At 41.6% G+C, this 24,491-nt stretch overlaps 2 protein-coding genes across 2 annotated transcripts in view; both read left to right on the top strand.

Moving 5' to 3' along the window:
• The window catches only part of LOC311012516 (protein THEM6-like), a 111,789-nt gene that overhangs the window by 4,083 nt on the left and 83,215 nt on the right, over positions 1 to 24,491 (top strand). The gene's annotated exons all lie outside the window — the stretch shown is intronic.
• Positions 1 to 24,491, top strand: part of b4galt2 (UDP-Gal:betaGlcNAc beta 1,4- galactosyltransferase, polypeptide 2) — a 103,703-nt gene that overhangs the window by 25,013 nt on the left and 54,199 nt on the right. The window contains exons 2-3 of the mRNA XM_084007983.1: positions 21,297 to 21,415; positions 22,290 to 22,406. Coding sequence (XP_083864109.1) covers positions 21,297 to 21,415; positions 22,290 to 22,406 — 236 coding nt within the window. The remainder of the gene's footprint in view (positions 1 to 21,296; positions 21,416 to 22,289; positions 22,407 to 24,491) is intronic.

The raw sequence follows: 24,491 nt of genomic DNA, 5'->3' as shown, positions 1-24,491 counted from the left end.
GAGCTATTATAATGGTCATAGTCATGTGGGACTAGATATTTGGACATCCCAATGTGGCATAAATGTTTTCTTCTCATGGATTTAATACATTTTTACGTAATTTGCTGAACTCACCAGATTATTTTGGCTATTTTATTTCTATTGCCTTTGCCTATATCCACATTACTGATGATTATTTCGAAAAAATATGATTTTTAACATATTAAAAGCACCAATAGTAGACCCCACACAATATCGTCCTAATATCGATATGGAGGTATTGAGTTGAAAATATTGTGATATTTGATTTTCTCTGCATCTCCCAGCCCTACTTTGAAGGCCATTGTATCATATATTTGAAGAATTCAATGGTGAAATGTCAAATTCAAGTCCTCCAAATTAAACGGCACAAATATTTTGCCCCTTAGCAGGACGACACCTTGTCTGGTCCTTCCAAAACCTTGTTCCTGCTCTGACGCTGCCATGACTAAGACTTTTATTGGATTATTGCAAAAAGAAAAGATCACGGTCTGGGTTTTAAAATGTCGTGTGTCTCATAATTAAGAGAAAGTCAGACTGGCAGGGTGACCGTTTGAGATATACCTATTTTATATGTCATACGCTGAACAACAATTTAAAAAAGTGCCGTATTTCCCCACTGTTATGATTTTGAATGGTTTTCACATATGGCCAGGTCTGCATTGTTCTGCAGTGTGGGCAGGCAGCAGAAGCTTAAATGGTGATTTCTCACCTTTGTCCTCTGTCTCTCTCTGGGCTTTATATCTTGGCCTATTGACAGAGGGGATGGACAATTTAACTGCTTCCATAATTCAGCTGGAAAAAGATCTGACAAACATGTGATTCTTGTTTTGTTTTTTTTTCTCTCACCTACGGACTTGTTTTTTTTTTTACCTCTCTAATTATTCCACCACCCATCCTGTGGCATTAACACCTAAATGAAGCTTTTAAATGAAGGTTTTTCTATTCTTGTATCTAGAAAAACACATTACACACTAAAATGTTGCCAACTCCAAAGTGCACTAAAGACTGGAGAGCACTGGGCCCAAAAGGAAATAGATCCACAATTTCAAAAGCTGTTTTTCAGGCTATTGAGAGAAGATCCAGTACGGTACATTACCACGGTACCTGTATTTAGGTCACAGCTTTGAACCGTGGGATACCTTTATCTCGCTCTCCCTTTCACACACTAGCACATACACTCCTGGGCACATGCTGCACACATACAAAGCATGCATCCATGGTCGTATCGGGTCCATGCCAGGGGGGGGAACTTCCTGGAAACCCACCTGAACAATCCGCATTCACAGGGATCGGTAACGGCTGAGGAAAGAGGAAGGCAGTCTGAAAAAAGGCTTCCTCTTCACTATTTTGCTGTTAGTTACAGTATTGTTGGTGACCTAAGGGTCCTCTGATATTCCATATTTGTCTTATTGTCTACAAACCCCATTAAGGCTAAAACCTTCAATGAATTGCCAGTGGTGTTTGTTGTCCAGAAACTACTAAAAGCACAAATTATGAGTCACATCATTGCACTGAGCGTCTTGTTCCTAAATTAGAATGAGCATGGGGACTGTAGTTTATTGCCCCACATAGATGGCTCTGCTGTCATGAATACTCAGAGGAGAGGAAGACTAGCTGTGGTTCATGTACAGGAGCGGGGGTCGTCCATTACTTGCAGGGCAGGCGGCCCGATTCCTGGCTCTTCCTGTCAATGTGTTGAAGTGTCTTTGAGCAAGACACTGAACCCCAAGTTGCTCCCAAGTGTATGTGCGTGATTAAACAGTGCTACCTAAACTGAAGATAGTCCCCATCAACTGCACGATTTACTGCTGTTGAGAAACGTTTGCTAAAAACTACAATTCCCAGCTGTGTCAAGAAATTTCCGAGCATCCTTTTAGAATTAAACTACATAATTTTGACTTGATTTTACAGACAGAACGTGCTTTTTTCATGTTTTATTGTTGGCAATAAGAGACAATAAGTGCTTTAACATCACCGGCCTATTTTCTTTGACTTGACATCAAACTGAAAAGTTCTTTGGGCCGACACCCGTGGTATTTAGTTGGGGGTGCAAAGAGACCGAAGGCACAGACTTTTGGGTTTGGGACTTGTCCACACCCGGGCCAAAATCGTCTGGTTTTGGAAACTATCCCTCTTTCCTCTCATCCTAATTAGGCCGAGATATCGGATCAGCCTTGCAGCATTTGGACTGGGACTCGGCCATCTGCGTGTTCAGTACTGTTGTTCCTGTGGCACCGCTCGTCTGTCAGAGGCCGCACATTTTCTGCTCTGTTCTATTATGTTCCGGTGTTTAGTGATGCCATGTGTTCTCCTATAATACACAGAACATTCATTAATGAGGAATTATGTTGTTGTTGTTTTACAGGTTTTGAATTTCTTCTTCCATCATTTGTTGCCTTTTCAGAACCAGATTATTGAAACCAAATTTCTCCGTACTTCATTTCCTCTTTATTAAAACAAGTTCAGTTCTGAAGTAGATTAATCATTTAGCCTATTGAAGGATTTTGATAATCAATTAATAATTTCAGTCAGTCATAAATGCCAAACATCATCTGGGTTCATTTGCTGAAATTGGATGATTTTTTTGTTGTTGTGAGTAAATTGAACATCTGAAGGCTTTGGACTATCGGTCAAGAGTAACTGAACACGTCACCTTGGGCTCTATTTACTTATTTACTTGGAACAATGCTTTTAAACATAGCTTCCATTCGTTCCCAATGCTGCTGTAAGTTGCAGCTTCCACAAACATGGAAAAGTTTCAAGCTAAAAAAAGTGTTGGCGACTTTGGTTTACATTCCAAAAAGGGTCGTTTGTTGCTTTTATTTGGAATAAACTTAAAGCGGGTCAGCCAAGCATCCTGATATATTTCCAACATTATAAAGATACTTCACTAATTATTCATTAGGGCTTAGCCTGTAGCTCCCAGGCATTAGCTGTGGGTTGAAGGAAGAAAACGAGAGGACAGAGAACATGATACATTAGTTAAGGATCAAAGGAAAAGAAAGAACCTGCATTTCTATCTCACCTGTGTGTCTTCAGTCTACTTAGTTTATACTGTCCCTTCTCCTTTGTGTCCTGTGTGACGGTTATCTGGGCCCCTTTATGTTGTCCCTGTTTCATTCGTTGTCGTAATGCTGTTTCCACGCTGCCCCGTTGCCGTTTGTCTTTTGAAATAGAGATGTGCAATCCCATTGAGACGTTTACCTGTTACAAAAAGGAAGGAGAAGGAGAAAACATCCGACACAGGAAAGAACCAACCAAACAGGATTACTGAACAAATATCAAGCCTAAATACTCAGGAAACGGGTTTGTTTCCTTAAAAACAACATGCATTTCTAAGCATTTTAAAATCTTTCAGTTGATATATGTAACTGGTGCCTTTAACTGATGGAAAAACAAATAGTTGGAAAGGGGAGCGGTGCATTTCAATTGATCTCCCAGCTGAGATGAGATAAAAAGGGATTCAAATAACAGATTAATGTAACAATAAGTGGCCGTCTCACTGTTTTTCTGAATTCCACAGGCGTTTGCACTTCGGTCAGTTTGACATCAGAACAATAATAAGACAGAACTCAGTGGTCGCTCTGTTTTTAATTAAAATGTCTTTGTCATTCTCTGACTCACTGAGGGACATTCAAGGCTGTTATTATGGTGTTTATCGTCCTGGTAATGGGTAGTTCACTGTTCTGTGTGTGTGTGTGTGTGTGTAATGCAATAAATGTGTATATTGTTGAAAGTATTGAATACAGGAGGACAGCACATTGAGACAAGACAAATCAGTCCGATTGTTATTTCTATGCTGATCTGGAGTCGGTCAAGTCCAATCAATACTAAATCCATCTCACCTCTACATCTAAAATCACCCAAATTTCCCAATATATGTTGAAATGGTTTAACCTCCCTATCCCTCATCGACCACTTATCCTGTATTCAGGGTCGTGGGGGGGGGGGGGGGGGGGGGGGGCAGGGAACACCCTGGTAACCAGTCTGTATATGTGACAAGGTGATTTGCTTCTCCTGGTGAGTTTTCAAAATCTGTATCAACTTCTGTAAACTTAAAGAAGTTGAAAAACTAAGTATTTCATGGAGAGCCAACGTGGTAAAAACGAGATAAAATAAGCTTAACCAACATTTTTTTCAGCTATCTTAACTAATCTTTTCAACAAGAAATTGAGTCGGGCTGCACGGTGGTGTAGTGGGTAGCACTGTCGCCTCACAGCGAGAGGGTCCTGGGTTCGATTCCCGAGTCGGATTCCTTCTGTGTGGAGTTTGCATGTTCTCCCCGTGTAAGCGTGGGTTCTCTCCGGATTCTCTGGCTTTAAGCGGTAGACAATGGAGGGATGGATGGAAGAAATTGAGTCAACAAACTGCTTGTTGTGTGAACTAATTTATGCAAGCGTGATAAACTTGACACTTTACGTTGATATAACTTAACTCAGTCAAAGCAACAAGATGACTTGACTGAGTCAAGTTGAGTCAACAAATCCTTGTTTACAGTGTAGGGACAGACATTTATTCACACTCACATTCACACCTACAGGTAATTTAGAGTCTAAACCTGCCTATTACTTACAATACTTACATAGTATCACCTTTTAAGTTGACATGACGGTTATGTGAACAAGCAATTTGAAATTTAGACGTCACATTTTGGAATCATGTTTCTAGCTTTAGGATTGTAAATCCCTCCCCTTCCTTATTTTTTTAATACATATGGCAATCAATGGTGAGTGACAATTATTTAATTTATGTTGTGTGAATTGTGCTTAAGTCAATTTTATTTTATAGTATCACTTGATCACACAATGTACGTCAACAACACAACAGTTCCCTCAGCTTGCCAGCTAGCGAGGTAACTCAGTTATGTTAGTTATGTAAAGTTACATCCTGGTACCAGAGTTGTTATATAGTCGTTTTTCCACCACTGGATATTGACGCATACTCAGGACTGATTACAATGATGTATTCCTCGACTCTTCTATGACTCAGCATAATTCATGTAATTGCGTATAACCCATCTGATCCTTCTAATTTCTCATACCGTATTTGAAATGAAGAAGTCTGAAAAAGTTTTACATTCCTTTCATCATTATTAGTGTCTGAGTTTTTCAATCTCACACGGAATTATACATAAATTCATGAAATAACACGATAGTGAGAGTTGAGGCTCCGTGGCTTCTCGTTCCTGTCAAGAGTAGGAATTTATTTATGCTCTCAATAATTAAAGTTTGAATAAGCCGAATCCATGAATGATATTATCCCGCGACGTAGCCGCACTGTGACTTTCCCTCTCTGCCGTTACACACAGATGAGCATCTGTCATGTTAAGCAGCGATCACGGCTGTGTGTAAAATCATTATCTTCTCATCGGGTTAGATGGAAAACACTTCGGAGCGCGCTCGCTGCTGGGAGGGAGCACGGCGTCTTCACTCTGGCATAGAAAACAAACAAATGTGACCGGGTACTTTGACTGTATTTATTTCTCAAAGCTGCGGGAATGTTATTCAATTATGATTCGAAAAAACAACGAGGCACAAGCTGAGCCTTTTTATTCACGGACACCATTTAATATATCACAAGCCCTGCAGATTTTCAATTTTGAAATCGGATGCAACAGAAAGCTGGAAAAATGTCTTTTCCAGCGGATTAGTTTTTGATATTGTAATAAAACTCGACCTCCAGAGAGAAAGTCGTCCATCACTAATCTGCAGAAGCAGTTAAACACTTAGACGTCAATTTGTCTTTCTGTGTCTGACTGAAGGAGCACAACAGATCCGAACACCAGAGACCGTGTCGTTGGACACTATCCATGCGGTCGGGGCCATGAAATCCCACAGCCAGATTTTTCACTGTGATAAAACTGTCACTTCTGCCAGCCTCTTTGGCAGAAAAGTAGCCAGTTGGAGGCAATTCTGGTATGTAATTTAGTTACTCGCAGAGGAAAAGTTGGTAAACTGTTGAGTCAAGAAGCCTCAATGGATTGCAGATGCAATTCATGAAAGTCGACTAATGCTACTGGTATTTATGCACCATAACTATACAATACAGAATATAACAGGCCTTTGCCAAATGTGATGTCGTCAATTCAAATGTATTTTACTCAATTAGAACCACCTTAAGGGACACCTTAAGGGACACGTGATGATTCAAGAGTTTACAAAGAAAAAGAATAATTGTTTTGCACAAAAATGTTTTATTATTTTTCTGACTATATCAAGTCAATATTTAAAAAGACTATATGACATCACCACATGGTTTCGTATACTCTTGACTTTGTTTTTTTTATTTAATCAACAACATTTGTGATAAGATATCGGATCGTTTTAAGAAATTTGAGGTAATATGTTGTTTTTATCAGTAGCTGTTTAGATGGGTTTAGGTTATTGTGTATCACAATATCGCAATATGTAATTTGTTCGCAATATAAAATTCAACAATCCAAGAAGGAAACATTTCATTTTGGTTAAACGTTCAGTGTTCCAGTGCTGCTGCCTCCATAATCATCAAGATGGAGGAGAAAAATCCAGAGTTGCAATAAATCTCACTATATTATAAACTGTTTTGCATCGATTTAGCATCTGATAAACCTTCAAACCCATTGATGTATTAAAAGGACTTTGAAATGCTTCAAATCCGTTTTGATTGAAGGCTCTGTCTGCGTTGCTACTTGCGTCCTGGGAGCTGTTTTTACAATGAAGAATTATTATTTCCTTTTTCAGCAGCCGCACAAATGTTGATACTTCAGTTTTTGCTATTTCACATTTCCCAGGGTGCATTATACAGCTCCCGAAGAACAAATGTTTCACTTAGGAATGTGGAGAGTAACGGTCTTAAAACAAGCTCAAGATGTTTTATTTAGGTGAGTTATAACCTTTACTGGGAATGAAATCTTTCTGCTCACAACTAAGACGTACACTCGGGACTCGAGGGTTTTCACGAATAAAACACCTTCAATCAGTTAAGTACCATATTATCATTAATTGTATTGTGTTGACACTTTGAAATTCATGTTTTACCCTTTTTTTCTAATTCCCCTTTTTGCCTCCATTTCCCCGCCTGCCTGTCTCATTTCCCATCCATCCATCCGTCCGTCCGCCCGTCATCTGCGATGCAGCCGGCGTCTGCCACACAGCTTATCAAGTCTCGCAGAGCTCGGGCTATGCTAATGTGTCACTCGCGCTGTCATAAACAGTCTGTGTTCCCTGTTTGCATGGCTTAGCAGACAAATAGTGATGCCCCTTCACCAACCCCTGCACATGTCTGGCATCTGTTTCCCCCACAACCTCCAGCGCCGTTTGATTTTGCCCGTTTGTTTTTCGCATCTGTGGTTCGATTTTTCTCCCCGTATGCAGATGCCGCTTTCCTCGTAGCCGCGGAAACGTTGAATCCGTCCTGCGACAACCTCCTGCTAAATTGCTGTTTTTATAGAGCAGCCAGTGACCCCCATTTAAGATGAAGACAAACTCTCTAAAATGGCTTATGACAAACTAGAAATAGTGTTAAAACACAACTGCCTGCAGCGATAGCTTTCTACTCAGACAGCATGATGTATTCAGCGGCGGTATGTGACAGGCTGGCATTTGAATATCGGCCCCTCAACACCTGCGTCAGCAAATGTCTGGCAATGAATCACATTCAAACACTTACATTTCTTTCATGCAGCTGCCTGACATATTTCATATAACAACGGAAAGTTGTTTTTTTTTCCTTTCTGTCCCCAGCTAACCTGTTTTCTGAGGCAGCGACATGAGCAAAGTGTTTGCAATACAAAAGGCATTATCCTTTCCAAATGACTCTTGCATTTGTTGGGAGTTTTTCATCATCAGTCATAGAGGGCCGTCCGCTCTATAGATGAATGACTTGTAGGGTTAGGGTTAAATTCCACATGTGTTCTATCTCGTTAAGTCTTTTTCAACGGTAAATATTGCGTTATTTTGCATCGAAAAGTGTGAGAAAGTACAAGAAATAATATTAATAATTCATCAAAATCATGAAAAGGGGGGAGAAGATGAAGAAACAAGAGCCAGTGAAGTCCCAGATAAACAGTCCCTCACAGTGGGAATCTGCATGTGGAATTTTGTGCAAACAAGAGAGGCCCGAGGCCTGCAGGCTTTGTTGCTGATGGGGGGAACGACTGTAGCTCACATGGCGGAGGGGGGAGATCAGCTTACAACGAGATGCGATGGTAGTTTTATCACCCTCTCCTCTTCCCGTCGCCCCGTCTTCCTGTGACTGTCTGTCGTCGCCGCGGCACAATGCCGATAAATATTTCAGATGTCGCTTCCAAATGTATTCGCAGTGATTTCTCGCTCTATCCTTTTTTTTTTTTTTTAATGCGTCACTTAAATCCTGAGTGAGTCAAGATGTTTTATGCAGAAATATTGTCATTAGACTGAATCACAAAGTAGGAGATGCAGCAAAATTAAGACCCCACGTATTTCTATCCTGGTTGTGGTTGTGACGTATTGGTCTTCTTGCCTGTTAGTGTGATGATATCATTATGTGACATGTGTGTCAGTGTTGTTTTTACAGCTTGTGGTGCGGCTCCCAGTTTGATTGGCACTGCTGAAACTGTTTCTATGTCTAAAGGTGTAGAGTAAAAGTAGTAAAACATTTATAAAAAGTGTATTTTTTAGTTTAAATGTATGTGCAAACTGAAAAGTTCCAGCTAAATGTATCTGTCAATGTCCCGTTATATTGAAGCACCTCAAAGCACTTGGTTAAAATTCCATAATATCAATCAAATCTGTAAAATATTTGTAAGCAATAGATGGGACCGAGACTTCTAAGTCCGCCAGACTTCCTCTTCACGACTCTTGTGCACGAACAAGAAACGACATTGAACGCTGCCGGGGAACATAATCTAGGAAGCACTTACATTCTCTCCAAAATGTATTAGGCAAAGCAAATTACAATACAAAGAGATTTTATAGGAGCTGAGGTGGATCTGGGGGTTTGATGCTATTACACTTTCTCAAGCGGGAGCAACACGATTAAAACATTACGTTGCATGAGAAGAGAAATGGTCACTACTCTGCATCGTGATCGTCATTCCTGCATCCGAGGAAGACTTTTTTTTTTTTTTTATAAAATATTTATTCCATAGGGGCTGCACGGTGGCGTAGTGGGTAGCACTGTCGCCTCACAGCAAGAGGGTCCCGGGTTCGATTCCCGGGTCGGCCCCGGGTTCCTTCTGTGTGGAGTTTGCATGTTCTCCCCGTGTAAGCGTGGGTTCTCTCCGGGTTCTCCGGCTTCCTCCCACAGTCCAAAGACATGCAGGATGGGGATAGGTTGATTGGTGACTCTAAATTGCCCGTAGGTGTGAATGTGAGTGTGAATGGTTGTCTGTCTCTACATGTCAGCCCTGCGATAGACTGGCGTCCTGTCCAGGGTGTACCCCGCCTTCGCCCAATGATAGCTGGGATCGGCTCCAGCCCCCCCGTGACCCTGAATACAGGATAAACGGTAGAAAATGGATGGATGGATGGATATTTATTCCATTATTTCCCTTATTTTAAAACATTTTTGCCTGGCTGCTATTTATTTATTTATTTATTTAACTTTTTACTGTTGAGTCGAAAAGCTTTCAAAATAAATGTCGGACAACTTTAATTACTGATTGGACTACAATACATGATAATAATATCTGTAGTTTATTAGCGCACATATAATATTGCAGAATAATAATAATGCCTTTTACACTAAATTATGTATTTTCTGACTTTTTGCTTCTCCCTTGTGCTTTTTTTTTCTGCTGTCAAATAATTAATACTTTTATCTTGTCAGGCCTCCAAAAATCCAATGAAACAATAAATGAAACATTTACCCGACATAAACATTTAGTATTTTGTTCTGCTGAATTAGTGATCGCTCACAGCATTTAAGAGTAAGTGGTGAAAAGAGCTGTTGGTTATGAAGGCTTATGATCTATTGTTATTGAGCGGTTCGCTCTGTGTGTGTGTGTGTGTGCCCGTGTGTGTGTGTGTGTCTGTGTGTGTGTGTGTGTGTGTGTGTGTGTGTGTGTGTGTGTGTGTGTGTGTGTGTGTGTGTGTGTGTGTAATTGAATTGGCTAAGGTGTGTGTTCTCTCAAAACTGAAAGGAATCACACCTGGCTGTCTGTTCTCATTTTTAGCAATAGATATCATCATCAGTGGCTCAGACGAGGCATGTGTACACACACACACACACACACACACACACACAAGCCGATATGTGTATGTGTGTGTGTGGGTTCTGTATTGTGTCTTGCATTCAGGTTAAAGTTATGTTTCATTGTCCGTTTGCAGGACACAGAAACAGCAACAATATTTTTACAAACATATTTATTTACCATTTGATAAAAAAAGACTTGTGCTGGCAGGTCGAATCCAAAACGGCTGTTTTCTTTCATCTCATCTGGCCTCCAAAAAAAAATCAATGAAACAACCCGAGAAGGAAACACTGGGATAAAGTCTCAAAGCGTTCATGCTGAGGCTGTAACCGTCGGTGATTGGTGGGTCATGTAGAATCCGTCTTATGATATGAACAACACTTTCTGCAGACAGCAGAGAATAATATCGTTTACACTACTAGCGTTGCGGTGTTCTCTTTGTACTATGATCAGTGCATTGATGAAACCTTCATTCATGTATTCACAGCCATGTATCACCTTGTATCACACATTCAAATAGAGTATCTTTGACTGCAGGAAACACAGGAAGTGTACCTCCTTCTCTTGTTGACCATGTTTGACAGGTTCACCGGTCGATGGCCATTACACCGCCGTGGTAGCTGTTAGCTGCTAGCTGCTCCCTCAGGTTTCCACAGAGAGAAGATAGAAAGATCACTTCCCTCCACTGATGATCACTAGCACTGTCCCGCTCCCCTCTCTCTTTCTCTTTAGCCCTGCATGGCTGGAGATGAAAGAGCGTGTTGAACAGGGAGGAGAGGACAGCTGCTGATGCAGAGGAAACAAAAGAAGCCTTATGTCTTTCCTCTCTCCTCCTCCTCCTCCTCCTCCTCCTCCTCTACTCACTCTCCCTCCATCACTGTCAGTCTCCCCCCCATTCATTTTTCTCTCTCTGCCCCTGCCTGCTTCACTTTCCCCCTCTCCCCCCTACACACACTTCATTATTCTCTCCCACTTTCTCCTCCGCTTCCCATCTCCTCCTCCTTTGGCCTCCTCCTCGTCCCTCCAGCGGTCTCTTCTTCCCTCTATTCTTTCGGAGCACTCTGTTGAAATCGGATCCGTCACCGTGTCTTCGGAGACAGATAGAGTCGGGTTGCCAGCGCTTTCAACCCATAGAAAAGCAAAGCTGCAGTTACATCGTTAAACCGGCTCACATTTGAGCCACAGCCAAAGTCCATGTATCGTCTCTCTCTCTCTGTGTGTGTGTGTGTGTGTGTGTGTGTGTGTGTGTGTGTGTGTGTGTGTGTGTGTGTGTGTGTGTGTGTGTGTGTGTGTGTGTGTGTGTGTGTGTGTGTGTGTGTGTGTGTGTGTGTGTGTGTGTGGGCATAGTGTCACTTGGTGATTGTGGCTCTGAGAGGCTTCCTGCCTGTCTGTTAGTGGGTTTCCATCCAAGTTTACACCTGACTGTGATGTTGGAAATGGGATGAATGGAACATTGATTTTCCATTCATTTCTAGTAAATAAGATAAAAGTATAATTATGTTATATAATAATTTTACTGACACCATTCAAATCTGTAGCAACAGTCTGCTAACACGTTGATGTGAACACATAACTAATACACTCAGTTGTCATCTTATTATTCACCCAGATCAAACTAATCCTGACCATCCTGCAGTAAATCCAGCTCCTTGAAGGTTTTAACTAAACTAAAACAGATGGTTTCCACACCTTCAAAGCTGTGGTTCAACAAACCTTTTGAAAACTTTGAGACAAAAAAGAAAATCAATAGCAGTGAGAGAGTAATGATGAAAAACGATTCGTTTTGATGCTGGAGGAATTGAGTGTTTTGCTCAGCCTACGTGCCATAATTAGCCAACGTCATTAATGTTAGATAATAATTAGTTCTATTTATTATTCACGTCAGAGCCGCTGAAACATGTCAATTTCACATTGTCTTTATTGCTATATTAGAAATGTCTGCGATGCATTACTTTTGATGGAAATATGTTTACTTGAGACAACATTTGCATTTATGCCCACCAGTGTTTTCATTGTCTTTTTATTACTGTATCTCTGCATCAGGATCAGATCGTTCTGTTGAATCAGTGATTGGATGCTCATGATATTGAGCTGTTCTCTCTCTCTCTCTCTCTCTCTCTCTCTCTCTCTCTCTCTCTCTCTCTCTCTCTCTCTCTCTCTCTCTCTCTCTCTCTCTCTCTGTGCGTGTGTGTGTGTGTGTGTGTGTGTCTGTAATTGAATTGGCTAAAATGTGTGTTCCATCAAACCTGAAAGGAATCACACCTGGCTGTCTTTTCTGATATCTACAGATAGATATCATCATCAGTAGCTGCAGAGGAGGCATGTGTACACACACACACACTCACACACACACACACACACACACACACACACACACACACACACACACACACACACACACACACCAAGGTGTGTGTGTGTGCTATACGTACTTCTATATTACTGCAAACATCATATCTTTTTGTTGCAAACAAACCAAAAAAATTCCACTTTCTTTTGTGTTTCTCTCTCTGTGTGTGTGTGTGTGTGTGTGTGTGTGTGTGTGTGTGTGTGTGTGTGTGTATTGCTTCCTGTATGCAGGGTAACGTTATTTTTCATCGTCCATTTGCAGGACACAGAAGCAGCTGCCGAAGCAATAATGTTGTGATTTTCAGGCCAGAAAAATAGTTTTCTGCTGCACAACAGAAACCTTTACAATAAAATTTGAATGTAAATGCAGAAGAAAAAAAAGACTGGGATGTGCTGTCAGGTGGAATGCAAACGGCTTTTATCGGCGGCTGCTGAGTGCTGAATTAAACCACAGCTCAAAGCATGAATCATTAACGTATATGCAGGTATGCTGCAGCTGAGGTTACTGAATAAGAAGATGTTTCATCTTAGAAGTCGGGGTAATTAATGGAGAGAGGGGAGCCGGAGAGACCTCAGGTGTGGGGAAGACCGTATCCCAGCCTGCCAGGGCTGCTGGCTGGCCAAACGCCACCAGCTGCAGCATCCGTCTCTTTAACAGTCGACGCTTTCACTTCAATTGTATTAATGCAGCTCCAAATCACAAATTTCCCACGGAGGGCTTCACGAGCTGCAAAGCACATGACATCCTCTTTCCCGGGATCTTCTCATCCCTAAAAAAGACAAAGAGATCACAAGATGTTGTGATGTCGGGTCCACAGGACGGAAAGAACAGATTTGTAATGGTTGATGCTGAAAAAATGAATAGCGATAGACGATGAAGAGGTCTGATCAAAGGGCGTCAACATTCTTTGGCATTTTCAGCCATTTCCAACTGTAAATTTAATTTTTTAATACGTTTTGGAATAAATTTCAATATTTACACTAGCGTTGATGTGTTATCATCAAAGTGCAGTCGTCTTCATTAGTTTAAGAAACTTGTTTAATGGTGCAGTTGCTCTTTAATGTTGTTAAATCTTGTTGTTGCTACGGCTGCTGATGTTGTTGTACAGTGAATATGTCTTGTAATTGTGTTTTTAAACGACAATTTAAATTTTCTCAACAGAGATGGTATTCTCTGTTTTCTGCCAAGGAACTAGATGTAAATTAGCTCTTAGCTAACTCTAGCTATGAAGCTGTACCTGTTAAATAAATAAATAAGATTTATCTTACACCAGTAAAAAAAATGAAACAAAGATGTCGTTTCACTACTCAGCGGTACCCTTACTGTAAATTTTGGTTTTCTAATTTGCCATGAAACAGAAATTAAAGACTCAAAATAACCCTCCAAACCAAAGTCAGGCACACTCATTTACTTTTGGAGCAATATCTAACTTTTTCAGCCTGAACTTGTCTCTCAGTGGAGAAGAACCAATCCTGTTACGTGTCCTTTTAAGATGCAATTTAATACCTCTTTAATGGCCAAAGTATGAAAAGTGTGATGGAAAACCAGTTGGGACGAAATGCAATTATATCCAGCAAATTATATACAGCAACAATACAAATGCTGAGGCTTTTTCTATTTGTGCAGCGAACTTCTTCAATCACAAGAAAAAAAAAAAAGAACAAACTGAAAGAACAAGCGTGTTACTTCTAATCATACGCTGTGCGGTTGCCAATTATACAAACGCAATCCTTGATTATCATGAATTTTAATAATCTGGAATTAATCTTTTCCAAGTAATCTAGGGAGAGTAGCCACGGCAACGCTGTGCTGTGTACTCTGCAGACCATGAAGGCGTGTGGATATTTCCCTAGATGCTGTTCTTGGCATGATTTGGACTGTTCTCCCCTATTACATGATATCAAATCTGCATGACTGGCAGCCGAGGCAACACTAGCACGCCAGTGTGTGTGTGTGTGTGTGTGTGTGTAAGCATGTGTGTGTTTCTGGCAGTTAAGCTACAGGTCTCACTGCCACTGTCCAGCTGGCACAATGATGTGGTAGTTGGCACATATGCTAACACACACACACACACACACTGCAGAAACACTGTTCTCGGAAAGAGTCGGTATGGTGAATCAGCTGTGGCCAAGCGCGTGGAGGCTCCAAGGTCATGCTGCTGTGAGAGCCCAGTGTGGCTCCATGTGGTCCGACATGAAACGATGGCGAGAGCCGAGTTCAGGCTGCCAGAGGATTACGATACAGACTGCACTTCCCATGATGCCAGAGATAACACTGGGAAAATACATCCATGGCTGGTCCAGAAGTGAGTTAAAGTCACATTGTGGGAGTGAAACATTAAGACACATCAAGTGCGTTTATGCGTGGTGCGTATATGATTTGATTTTAGCCACGATGTCATCTTGGATTTAAACTCAGTAAAGCTGCGGCACTCTTTTATGACTTGGTATTGAGCTCCGAAAATCTGTCTCTTTGCTTTTCCCTCCCGTTGTTATAGGTTTCCTCTCTTTTTGCTTCTTCTGTTTTTGTCTGTTTTTCTTTTTCTGATGTCCTTCTATCTCTAAATCCCCCCCCTCCTTTCCCTGATTCATTCCTTTTGTCATCTTTGTCTCCGTTTCACACTCCATGTTTCTTGTGCCAGGATGCGATGTTGTTGTTACATGCATTCTCCATCTGTTCTTCCACTGGTGAACATACTGTGCACATGGATTCGAGCCATTAAGTGCTTTTTTTTTGTGTGCTGCGCTTGTTTGGGTAATGAACCACAACACTGGAACACGCAGTAGTACTTCAGTAAACGCTGATAAAAGTAGTCTCGACTGTAAGAAACGGCTCTTTTTCCAGAGTGGGTACTTGTAGATGTGTTTCAGGCTATAATTGCTTTCATCAACTTGGAATTCACACTCATTAATTACATTTCCTGCAAAGGCTTGCTTGTGTAACCATTAGACATTGTCATACATTACAGCGAAACATAAAATGCTCTGTGTCTGAACAAGGGAGCAACACAAATCCAGTTGGGAAATGTGGACTTTTATTTCAGGCTGCAGTACTATTTTTATGAAAGTAATATACACAACCTGTAAAATAGTTTTATTACATCATTTTACTTTAACGCGGAACAGTAAAAGACCACAGAGTGTTGATCGCATTAGTATCTGCTGCTGGTTTTGCTTCCGTCCTACGTGTTTACTGTGATGCGGGTTTCCTTGTTCCTAGTGATGCAAAGTAGCCGCTGGTTCTGAAAGTCATTTTTCCCCACTTTAGATTCCCATCGGAACGTCTTCTTTCAGTGTTGAACACAGAAACAATGGCGTCTCTAATTCAGCAATATTGCTAGGTTTACCTTCATTGACTTTGTTTCTGAGAAATTACTTTTTGCATCAATTCAGTTTGGCACTCAGACGACCACGAGCTCCAACCACCGTTGCCCTCGGAGAAGAAAGCGGCAATCGGAGCCGAACCAACTGTATAATCCAAGGAGTGAATTGATTGAAACTTCCGCTTGAATCATATTTCCACAAAGCACGTTTCTTTTTTCCTGTCGGTTCCACTCGCTGATAGCAGCACATGCAGCTTAATTATAAGCTTTCTGAGTCGCGGTTGATTTACCTCCTCACATCTTTATGTGTCCCCTCCATCACCAAACGTTGTCTATGTAGAAAAATAATTGGACTTTTAAATTATTCTCGCACGCAATTCTCTTTTTTCCCCTCTATTCTTGACTTGTGGGACGTGTATGGCATGGTTTTTCAGTTCTGTAAGGATTGATGCTCTTTAGTATCTAAGGTTGCCCCCTCCTCTGTGTTTTAGAGGCAAGATGAAGACCAGAATATAAAAGAGTAATTGGTTGAAATAAGTCATTACCAAATCTCAGTGTCATTTATAAAATATTCTCTCATCCATTACCCATCTAATCCATTATTTGAACTCAGATGGAATTGCTTCAACAGTGACACCTGCAGGAGAGGCAAGAAAGTGGTGTTGGGAGGCAGGAGGAGCTGCTGTCTTCACTTAGGACGAAACCTCTTCTAACAATTTAATGTACTTCATTTTTACATGCTAATCTTCGATTGGCCATAACTGACAATATATTGCGATCTTTTGAATTGTCATATCACGATACGTATTGTATCGCCAGATTCTCGCCAACAAAGCTCTCTCATCTCACCAAGGATCCTTCCAAGGAGCCTTTTCATGAGTGCAAAATCAACACTTCTCTCATCAAGGTTATGCCGTCAGAAAAATTCAGTGGGGCTCAAATCGTCAAATCAAGGAAACTGCAGCAACCTTTTTAAATCCAAGAACCGACCTGCTTCATATTATGTTTGCTTTTTGTCGTCCGGGTTTAATTTTCCAGCAACGAAAGCTGTCGGTTCACGACTGTCGCAGCGTTCCTGGCAACCTTTTGTGCTGGCTGTTATCTGAGCTGTGAATACACCGCTGTTAACCCTTTATCTCTTCTTTACCAGCCCACACACACACACACACACACACACACACACACACACACACACACACACACACACACACACACACACACACACACACACACACACACACACGGGGTATTATGCATGAATACAACCCCACACAGACGAATGACTGGATGTTTTGCATGTCGAGGAGATTCCTAGATACCATTAATCCTCTGATCCAGTAAATTCTCACGAACACGAACGCTGACACGCAGACACAGAGATAAAGTAAACCGGGTAGAGTAAGAAAGAAAACACATCTTACACACAGTTGCATGACTTGAAGACTTTCTTTTTTTTTGCTCCTCACACAACTTTTTGCCTCCTTGCATCACATCTCTTTTCCCTCCAACGGCAATTACGGCCCACAGTCGGTGGAGGTATTTGTAAATGATTGAAAGAGAGGGAAAGGGAGGAGAGAGTAAGAGTGGACGTGCTAATACGATTCAAAGAGCTGAAAGTCTCCATTGTCACAGAGTCTTTGTCAGCAGGAGGCAGGAGGAGAAGGGAACAATCTATTCCTCCCTCCTCCTTTTCCGCTTCTACCTCGCCTCATTCCGAAGCCACAGAAACCAAACTCAATTATAAAACTCTCTTTCTCTGTGAAATCTGAACCTGGCACTGCTCCAGTTGTCACTTAAGACGCAACGGCACAAAAAAGTCTGGGAACGGGAGAGCTGATTAACAAGCAGCCTGTTGTGTTTACGTGGTCAGATGGCCTGACCAGTTGTACTCTGTAGGACTCGGCGAGTCACGCTGTTCATGGGTTTCAGGCTTCAGAGGGAAGAGAAAGTAGTTACGCTGCTAGTCACTTCTCCCTCGCTGTTCAGTCAGATTTAATCCAAAACACGTGCAAGAAGATGTTTCCTTGGTGTCGATTCAGCATTGAGTTGAAAGATTTGATTGCAATCACAGAGACACAATGGACAAAGAAGTAAATACAGTGTTTAACTAGATCATTCTCCCTTAAATACAGAGGAAAATGTAGCCTAATGTGGAGAATGTTCAGCCCTGTGCAGGCTAATTGTAGACTGGATGACTCATACAGTGTCGTTCAGAAATGACATCACCTGAGGCCATCACAGCTCCCTGTTGAGCTACAAAAGGCTTTGTGAAACTTTTCTTCATGTACGCGAATAGAATTTAAACATGTCCCCTTTAAACAGGACATTTGTGCAACTTTTATTCGTTTTTTTTAAATCGACTATTTGAATCATCACTTAATTTGTTGAAAAAAATGTAATTAAAAATAATACTCACAGGTACTATGGGGAGCTGAATGGAGGCGTGACTGTTGTCTATGATAGGTCACTGATCTTTCAGCTTTGATATATGACTGAACAGATGAAAGAAACTCAGACAGGAAGAGACAGAATCGGAAGCAGGAAGCGTTCCAATTCCCACAGAACCCTCAAAACCCTTCTGGAACGCTCCCGTTCTCCTTCCTTTCTGTTTTTGGTATCCAGTTTGACCCAGGCTGAATCACTGCCTCAAATAGGCCCAGTCACTGCGCACGTGTGTGTGTGTGTGTGTGTGTGTGTGTGTGTGTGTGTGTGTGTGTGTGTGTGTGTGTGTGTGTGTGTGTGTGTGTGTGTGTGTGTGTGTGTGTGTGTGTGTTTACGTTGCTTACTGCCTCAGGTCTGCTCACAGTGAATTATGTTGGTACATGTGCTACTAACCTAATAGCTCAGAGATTTGGTTCATTATTTCTGTGTGTGCGTGTGTGTGTGTGTTTGTGTGTGTGTGTGTGTGTGTGTATAGTGTTTATTTGCAGACAAAGCAGTGATGTATCCCCCAAAGTGCAGTGGGTGTCCCAGATAGAGCGATCAAGTAGCTTGATTATAATGTATTACTTTAATATCACCACATAGATAAGCAGCAAATATTCTCAGCGCGTGTGTGTGTGTGTGTGTGTGTGTGTGTGTGTGTGTGTGTGTGAGTGAGAGATAATTACACAACCAGCAACCTACCACACATTACAACTCATTTATCACATCTTCCTCGGCCAACATTAGCTCAAACCCACATTCTCCCTTTTCTCTTACATGTACATGCTCGACTCGTCCCTCTCTCTCTTCACAGGACACACACACACACACACACACACACACACACACACACACACACACACACACACACACACTTTGTTTTATTCATGTCTTCTGTGTCAGAGTGAAACAGGACGATGTCCGTGTTTATTTGAAAAGCTTCCCCTACTCGCCTCACGTGGCTATTTGGAAGTTTTCCGACCTCGACCTGTCACCATCTTTTTCAAAACAACAACACTGGTGTGAATGAAGTGCTTCACTTCACGTGAAAGAAAGCTTCACGTGAACTGAAGCACTTCATTCACACATCAATACCTCGTTCCTATTCTTTCTTTTCTACAAGACAGAAGATTTCTCCGTGGGTCGCCAAAAAACCATACTTTATAGACGAGGTGCGTTGGTTGGAGATGCAGCAGTCGAACATTAAGCAAACAAAGAAAAGTATAAAAAGTGGCATTTTGTGGTTTTACTAGGAGTTATGTGCTTTAAGATCACATAACTCTGTAAGACCATAAGATGACTGCGTGTGTATTGATTAAACAAACAAAATATGGGTCATTTTATAAGATTTATATATACAAGGCTGCCCTTAAAGTTGGAATCATTTGCAAATGTCTTGTTTTTTATAGCCAAAAAAAATGTAATCCTGGTCAAACGTGATTACTGATGCATTTAATAGGAATAAACATAATATCTGCTATCTGAGCACTAACTAACGTTATTCTGGGACTAGATGGAAACACCATGTTCCACTTACCGGCTGATTAGTGTGAACGAGGAAGAGGAAGAAAGCAAGCTGAGTGTGGAGGACAGTGGAGAGAGGGCGGCGGCCGCGATGGTCGGAGGAAACAGGCTGGTGGGACTATCACCATGCAGCTGTTATGGGTGATAAAGAGGTGTGTTATGAACATGTAACCTCGTTGGCATCGATCATTCTCCTCGCCTGCAGGCCGCTGATTGGACGAGACCTCTCAGCACAAAGCTCATACGTCAATGCTAAGTGGATTATAAGGTCGCGCACCTTTATACAAGGCATTGTGGCTCTCTCCTCCGCGGCTCAGTGCTCTCACGCTGTGTATGAATGCACACGTCACGCCTACATCACCTGTAAACGATGTAAACACAATCATTTATCTGGTAATCATCTAAATGTCTCACAATGGAATATTGAATGGAAATCTTTTAAGCTCATTTAAATAAAGCTGAGGGGCAGCGGACCTTTTTTAGGGAATGTTGCTCAGTTGTGCATTTGTTGGGGACTATTTTCAGCTGCACATTCATACAGTCACGTGTGCACGGGGATCTCCACAGCAGCAGAGTTTGTGAGATTCTACTAACAGAACATTGCCAGGATGATCCTTTAAATATATATGTAAGTAATATAGAGTGTGTCCACCTTAAATGATTGCATACGAGTACAACTAACAACAGATGTAGTACAGCATCGTCTTTATAGCTGTGCAAAAGTTGGATCCTTGATGAAATGACACTCAACATCTTGAATAATTCTAGATTCCGAGTGACAAACATCACGTGTAATCTGTTTCTGTGCTTGTAAATAAACTAATGAGCTATTTTTCTGAATCTGAAGTTGGAGACGAGCATGCACTAATGAGTGACATTGTGCCACTGAAGGAGTGCCCAGCCTCTGGTTTGTTCAAATGAGGGTTTTGGGTTGCAGCAGGATTTGGGTCGGAGCCCAAACGGCAAAGCTTGCTTTATATATTTTAATGATCCCGGCTCCCTGAACGAGGGGTTGTGTTTACTGTGCAGGCCTGAGGCTTAAATCCAACCCCTTCTTTTATCTAAATGAGTCCGAACCCACAATCTTTTGCAAAATGCACATGCGTAGATGGTATTTTGATCCGCCGGTAGTCAAAGGAATGACGGATAGATTTGTAGCGATACAACATATGCTGCGGATTCATCACTGAGCAGCGTAATTACCTTCCGTGTTGTGTTTACACCGACAGACTTCAAAGTCTTTGTTTTTTTTTTGTTGGAATATATGTTTCCCAAAGCTCGCACATCTTATTAAATGTGGTATTATGCGGAGCGTGTCCCTTGAAACCATTATTTTTGCACACATTACTTTTGATACACGTACGGTATCGCTTTGAAGCTAAAAGCTCTCTCTCACTCCCTACGCTCCCTCTTGCCGTCTTTCCTCATTCGTCTTTTTTCCTCCGTCTTCTCTGTTTATCCTCTTCATCTCACTAACTAACTTCCCTCTTTCTTTGTTCCCTCAGTGGGCCGCTTGTTGATCGAGTTCAGCTCCCAGATGACGATGGAGCGAGTGCAGAAAGAAAACCCCAACGTGACGGACGGCGGCCGCTACACGCCCCCCGACTGTCGGCCTCGATGGAAGGTCTGTACGCGTTTCTCTCTATATCGCATACTGGAAGTAAAGTACTTAAACTCGCACGGCAAGTATAAGAAATTAAAAAAACATGCATGATGAAAAATTCAATACTGGTATGTCAATATTTTTGAAATAGCAAAACCACATGAGATTGTAATTAAAAAGTATAAAATGTTAAGTAGGGTTCAACTGTCTATTTACTGTCTCATATGTTTTATTTATCATATCCTTTTTTTCCCTTCGGCTCCATATTATCTCTCAGTGTTGGATTAAAGTTAGACTGTCGAACCAGAAGTCTGCACAGAAACAGAAAGTAGAAGTGGCATCATATTTAGTTATAGTCACCGTCAAACTGCATTTACGTGTTTCTCCTCCACGTGATACTCCGCTGAGGCCAGGGTGCTTCCTTTAGCAGTAAAAAAATAAATAAAAAGGACCCCAATCAGCCGTCACCATGCCCAACTATACAGAAACCAAGGTCAGTCCTCATCGGAATGCAACATTACGACGGTTAAACGCTTAAATTATGGTTCAACCTTGGACCGCTGGGACGGCTAGGAACGACTCACTTAAAGCACAGAGACGGAGGCCGGGCCCTCAAATCCGTCTCATATCTGCGATGCCATTGAGAGCTCCTTCCTTGAGGTGCTTCATTCATAATGAATGAGAACAAACTTTATGTACACTGTGACATTAACCGGAGGGATTTTTCTGTGGGAATGACTTTTTTTTTTTTTCTGGTTCGGTTCACTGTAGGATGAAGCAAAGCTCGTGACCGTGAATACTTAAACATTGATTGTACTTGTGTCTTGTTTTCTGGTTTGAATTATGCATTTGAATGACCCGCTAACTCCGACTCCAACTCTCCCCGTTGTTTTAGGTGGCCATCATCATTCCGTTCCGTCACAGAGAGAACCACCTCAAGTACTGGCTCCACTACCTGCACCCCATCCTCCGACGGCAGAGGATCGAATACGGCATCTACATCATCAACCAGGTAGATCAGAGATCCTGGCTTCATTGAAGTTTGCTCTTTGGCCAACGTGAAGCGTCCATATTTGTTTTGCTTTCAAAGAGACAGAAAAATCTGAGTATCCCAGTAATTATGACTTGGAAGTTGAGTGATATTTTGGAAACTCATTATAACTCTGATACGACATGAATAAAGCATAAGTACACCTGGATCTCTGAGGTATGGAGATTCGCCCACTAGGTCCAGTTCGTGTTAAAAAATGCTCATTTTGTCCCAGCAACAGACCAAAACCTGAAGACATTAGGTGAACTTGAGATAGTAGCGAACTTCAGCCTCTTTACTGGATAAATTACATAACTGGTGAATAATGGATTCTAATTGTTGCAATAATAATTTTCTGGTGATTGACTTTTAATGTACTCGTCGTTTTACTATCAGGGTCTTTTCTTTAGAATGTGGAATGATCGCTTCACCTCCACCAGCATTCAAAACCTTCAAATTGAGGGAATTTAAATGTGAATTTCTGTGAGATGGGATACAAAGTCGGTAGTTTGTAACCGTATGACAAGAAGTCGACCTGAACGAGACTTCAGCTTACGGTTATTGTGTCGTGTTTTAAATCCAATAATATGGTGGGGAAAGTCTTTTATGTGGAACTTGAAAACAAGTTGACTTGCAGGTTCACAAACCCCTTAAAGGCCACCGTTCCTCTTCCATCGTCCTCAACTGGTCTTCACTGACGGTTCATTCTTCTCACAAAAACCCATCTGCAGTGAAAATCGTTTTTTATTTTCCCTTCGTTCCGTTCAGCACAAGGAGCCTGATTTTCTAAGCAACGCTGCGAGAGTTTGTGTCGAGTCTTTCACGCTGCATTGAGTGAGAGTTCTTCTTCTTCTGCATTGTGGGTAATGAGCTCTCCTTTGTGTCCCTTTCTCTCACAACAACGTAATCCCTCCCCCTGTAGAACGGACCTTTGGTTCCGCCGGCCCAGCTGTGTTCTGCTCATGATGTCCACATTCTGTTGTCTTACCCGCTTCCCCGCTCGTACCCACATGTTGTCTCCGGGCATCTTTCTCCTCTCCATTATAAAGCTGTTAGGGTTTGTGTCGAGCTATCCTTTCCCTTTCATTTCTCTAAGAATGGGTTTGATTCACCTCTCAGTGAAATATCCATCACCGCTCCAACAATGTTTACTCGGATTATCTGGAGGCGGTCCTGCTCACTCCGAGGTCCCGGCACATGCCGCGTCGTTTTTAATTTGATTTACGACTGGCGTTACATTCATTTCATTTCTCTTCCCCACTCGTCTCCGATCAATCTTCCCAGGTTCCACAAAAGTGAAAGTGATCATAATGGTAATAAACGTGATTTATTTAGCACCTCTCAAAACAAAATATCAAGGGGGTTCACGTGGACAGCCACGTCGCCATGGAAACTGTATGTTTCTGCATAGTCAAAAGACATGCAACGGTAAATTGACGATTCTAAATTATCCGTAGGTGTGAATGTGAGACGAAATGGTTCTCTGTCTCTGTTGCTCCTAACTGAAAAAATTACCCGGAAGTAAACAAGTGGCCGCCATGATAAGAGCCGTTTGAATTGAAAAAACTGCAAAGGAAAGGAGCTCTAATGCTTCCTTGCAGATCTCCTTTAGCATAGGATACAACGGATCTACCTTTATAAAAGGAAAGGAGATTACGCCGACCCACAATTCCTTGTGAGCTCAACATTTAAAGCGCTGCACACCTCGGCCGTTCATGAATAATGATGTAGTTTATTGAAGGTCCGGTTGGATTGTCTGAGCACCGCGGCCGTCTTTTCCTAAATCCTTTTGAGTTCTCCTATTACCTTTCCTTAACCCCGTGAAGTTTCACCCCGAGGTCAAGGAAAAGGTGTTAGGATAATCTTTTGACTATTCGACAGCAGCCAGTGTGTCAGACCAGTAATGGACTGCTGAGCTGTCCAGGTAGTAGCCTGGACAGCTTGGGTAATGGATAATTAAATCACTAATTAAGTTAAACCAGGTAAATTAAAGTACAGATTATTAAAATAGAGTAAAATACCAAACAACACATTTAAATACATATATAAACAAATCTTATACAACAT

The sequence above is a fragment of the Eutrigla gurnardus genome, assembly GCF_963514095.1.
Source record: "Eutrigla gurnardus genome assembly, chromosome: 4".
Taxonomy (NCBI): domain Eukaryota; kingdom Metazoa; phylum Chordata; class Actinopteri; order Perciformes; family Triglidae; genus Eutrigla; species Eutrigla gurnardus.
This window is presented reverse-complemented; position numbering and strand designations above follow the sequence as displayed.